This window comes from Blennius ocellaris, assembly GCF_963422515.1.
Source record: "Blennius ocellaris genome assembly, chromosome: 13".
In the NCBI taxonomy this organism is placed as follows: Eukaryota; Metazoa; Chordata; class Actinopteri; order Blenniiformes; family Blenniidae; genus Blennius; species Blennius ocellaris.
In genome coordinates this window covers 19,667,912-19,672,377 of record NC_137662.1, presented here as the reverse complement: position 1 = coordinate 19,672,377, position 4,466 = coordinate 19,667,912, and the positions used below count along the sequence as shown (strand labels likewise).

At 43.5% G+C, this 4,466-nt stretch overlaps 1 protein-coding gene across 1 annotated transcript; it reads left to right on the top strand.

The window, feature by feature from the left end:
• Positions 1-1,028: 1,028 nt before the first annotated feature.
• hmx2 (H6 family homeobox 2) lies at positions 1,029-2,485 on the top strand (the record flags this gene model as incomplete). The annotated part of the gene is made up of 2 exons (XM_080508191.1): positions 1,029-1,317; positions 1,938-2,485. The coding sequence occupies 2 exons, from the start codon at positions 1,029-1,031 to the stop codon at positions 2,483-2,485; spliced, it is 837 nt and encodes a 278-aa protein (XP_080364317.1).
• Between the last annotated feature and the right edge of the window lie 1,981 nt (positions 2,486-4,466).

The following is a 4,466-nucleotide window of genomic DNA, read 5'->3' as shown; positions in this document are numbered from 1 at the left end:
ACACAGAGTAAGTGGTGAGAAGCGCACCCCCACCCCGTCTCGCACCACGCGCGCACCCCCCACACAGACGCGGAAGCGTGCGCGCACTCAGCCCCCACCGCCTCCAATCAATTAGTCAATCAATTAGCCGGCCCCCACTCCAAGCGCGGTCATCACGAGGCAGATTAGCTCAGTAATGATCAAATTAATTCTTAATCGTAGATAATGGACGCGGAATGAGTTTATTATTTTCAGGGAAAAATGAGTTAGGCATTTTGTCTTAGTTCTGAGGCAGTGCGCGTGCTGTCGTCACGAAACCCAATTTAGCATGCGGGATAGAAGCCAACATGACAGTCCTGGCATAAGGTCATCTTCAGCTCACTGATACTTTGTAATGCTTACGGGTTAGACATGCTGCTAAATAAGCAATCATTATTAATTTTTTTATATAAATACATATTTTCTGTAGCCGTGCATTGTGGATAAAATGCACAAAACACTATGATTGGCAAAAAAAATAAATTTCTGCACATATCAATTTATTGCAAAACAATAATATAGCCTATAACCTTTGATACATTTCAAGAGGTGTGCAAACACAGCTGCCGTTTGTTCACCAAATGTAAATAAAATATTAAAAACAAAAGATTTCGAGTCTCCGAATTCATAATCTGATATGTTTTAAAAAAGCGCTCCTCACCCCATCTCAAATCCTTGACAGGGGTTTGAATTTTCCGGGCTCGTGTCGGACGCTGCGATTGGTCCAGGAGGAGCTTACCTACATGCAAATGAAGCGACGTAACGTCGCTGCTTTCGATCCAGAGAGTGAGGAGGAGGACCAGGAATACACTCATGATCCCCGAGCTCGAGAAAAAACACCTCCAACTCCTTCAATGTGAAAACTCCACAATTAACCAGGCGAGGGGGGGAAAGCGGACAATAGACGCTTGTTTGCCATTTTTACGCACCAATCGTGTAGAAAAAGCAATAACGGAATACAAGGAGGCAGACCGATTCAGTCAATACTTCAATACTGTTATGAAGCGAGAATGAGTACCGCAGAAGACAGCGGGAGCAAGTGCTCGTCGGGCCCGAGATCCAGCTTTACAATTCAGTCGATTTTAGGCACGCCGTCCGATGAGCCGCGCTCCGGGACCAAGGAGCTCCCCAAGGGGCCGCTGCCGCTGCCGCCACCGCCGCCGCCGCCGCGGAGGCGCTCTCTGTCGGTCTCCTCTTCCGAGGAGTGCAGCGGCGGGGAGGACTCAGCTGACTGCTTCTGCTCCGACACGGGTCACAGCGAGCCGTGCACCCAGCACCAAGCGCACAACTTCTGTTTAGGTGAGGAGCGATTATTATTATTATTACTACTATTACTAATACTATTATGATTACAGTAATAACAAAACACAACTGAACTAAACTAAGGCAAACTTTTTAAAGCACGGCAGTAAAATTAAGCTACTTAAAAAAAAATACCTGACAGACCCACCATTCATGTTTTGGTTTGCATTTCACATTTCATTAACTTGTGTCATGTGCGGCTCCATTCCCTTGTTTGTTGTGTGCAGAATATCAACGCTGCAGCAGCAGAGGGACAGAGGAAAGGTCGAATAATTAGCCCTGTGTCTTTCCTCTCATTTCAAATTTAATTGAGCCTGCTAATTGATGAAACATGTTTCCAAAATGGCTGCACTACACGTCGTCAATTGAGCGTTAAATAGAGTCGGATTTAATTAATAGCGTATCGTACACCAAGCATACTCAGACTGAATTGTTTATTTTTTTTTAAAAGTCGCAGGCTTTCAGCAGTGGATTTAACAAGTCAGAGTTCACTCTAAACAAACTCTTAAGCTGAGTAGCTATGTCTGAATATTGTACTATTTTTATGTCATTGCCTTTAAAAAAAAAAAAAAAAAAGCGTGCGTAAAATGTGTCCTTCTCCCCCGTGGTGCGTTCAGGTCCCGCGAAAGGACTTCTGTCTGGGAAGGACGGGCTGGCGCGGCGGCCGCACCTGACACAGCCTCTGCTGCAGGATTATAAGGAGGAGCAGGAGCGGTCGTGCCATCAAATGTCGCCCCTGTCCGAGGAGAGACAGTCGGACGGCGCGGACAAGCAGGGCAACTCGGCCAAGAAGAAGACGCGCACGGTTTTCTCCCGGAGTCAGGTGTACCAGCTGGAGTCCACCTTCGACATGAAGCGCTACCTGAGCAGCTCGGAGCGGGCCTGCTTAGCCTCCAGCCTGCAGCTGACGGAGACTCAGGTCAAGACGTGGTTTCAGAACAGGAGGAACAAGTGGAAACGGCAGCTCTCAGCGGAACTGGAGGCGGCCAACATGGCCCACGCGTCCGCACAGACTCTCGTGGGGATGCCGCTGGTTTTCAGAGATAACTCCTTACTGCGTGTGCCGGTTCCACGGTCCATCGCCTTCCCGACGCCTCTTTATTACCCGGGGAGCAACCTGCCAGCGTTACCTTTATACAACCTGTATAACAAAATCGAGTATTGACTGATTATACTGTGTGTTCACCACTGCAGTCCACGTAAAAAGAAGAAAAAAACGCATTACAAAACAATACCACATTCTTATAAGTGTCTACATAACCACTGTATATTAATTGTATTACTTTATTTGTTGACGAAATTCTTATGCAGCAACTGTATGTCTCACAAGAAAGCAATCAAGCTTACATGTATAAAATACACCATGTGTATAAATAATTATAACAATTTTGTACTTTTAATTTTCTCCTTCTTTCACTGAATAAATACTGGAGTTAAAGCTTCGTGACCACATTCCAGAGGGGGGGAAATGGATTCCACTAGATTTCCTCTTACACCGTTTTTAATCAGAGCTGATCAAAAGGTATTCTAAAAACAGTCCTTTTTTCCTCCATCTGATAGGAGAAAAACACACAATCCTCCCATTTAATGAGAAAATATCATCTTTCTATTGTAATTGAAATCTCCAATAATACTCTTCTCACTCAATAAATTTTCTATTTCAGTGAAAATTGAGGCTTGCTTGGTATCATTTTTATGAATTTCTATGCATTTGTGAATACAACTGTGGACAGACTATTTTTAAAATCACAAAAGACAAACACCACATTTTGAAACAAGGGAAAGGTTAACTTCTTTAGTTTTGGCCTTTTCTAAAAGAGCACACATTTTTCTTTTTTCAACATGATTCTGTTTCAAGGTTTTCTACTGCAATAATGTGGTAATAATATCATGAGGGTTAATGACATATTCATATTATAGAATTTCTTGTTGAAGAGCTGCCCGATTCCTCACGAAACTCTTTTAACATTGGATTTTTACTATATTGAACTGGAATAGAATTAGGATTTTAAATTGATCACCACAAAACCACACTATTTAGCAGATAATTATGGCATATTGGGTGTGATTCAGATGCTTTATAATCTGTCTGTTTTTAAAATAGCAATGCATTTATAGGGCTCTTCGTGTGAAATGTAATACTATTTTCCTCCGGAGAGGCTCATGCAATAGTCTCCAGATTATTTCACTCATATTCATGCAAGCTCACACAGAATAAAATCTCCAGCTCTACCTAAATCCGCTGTTGCTTTAATTAAAAAAAAAAATCCCAACTAGTTTTATATTTATCTTTAATTAAAGATAATTGCCAGAGACCACAGTAAATGAAAAAGGTGGGCGAGCTGAACAAGCTGCTTCATAACAAGTAGATAAAGCACATTTGAGACTGGAAAAGGAGATGCACATTACCACTGGCCAATCGTGCCTCTGGGCGGGATCTTCTCTCATTTGAAGTCTGGCTCCTGTGGCTCTCAAGCATCTGCCCTTGTAAGGGGAAACCTAATAAAGAGGCATATTGTCAAAGTTTGAGACTCTGCCCGTCATTAAGCTGAACTCTCCATTACATTTGTGTAATGGATTACTGTACCAGCCACACTTCGAATTAGCAACACACACTGTCGCTTTTAGGGTGTCGAGCATTTAGAGGCAGGGTTAGATTTTCAAGGGGAACACTAAATCACTTTGTGTTTTAAAAGTTTACATCACTGAATGTGAATGCTGAACACAACCGTGAACACGATAAATCACACGTGCGCGCACACACACAGAGGTTGATGGGGAGCGATAAAATTGTGCCATTTGCCAGCTTTTCTTGGGTGTCACATCATGTACAAGGGGACCCCCCTTATCCCTTACCCCCACCCCCCCCCCCCCCCCTTTTTTTTTTTTTTTTTATTCAGCCAGCTTCCTCTAACAATCCCACCAATCTCTCACTGTGTGCTAATGGCTACATTACCTAGCAGAATCATGACTAGCCAGGCTCTGCTGCCCTGCAGATTATGCCTGACCCAATTTCTGCAACAGCCGCCCTGTGTTTCTGGGAAAATGGATAGCGTTAGACAACAGCGGTGATTTATGGGTATCTCCAGCACCAGTGAAAAGGTGAGGTGCAGGAGGATGAATTTGTGACAGATAGGAGGAAAAGA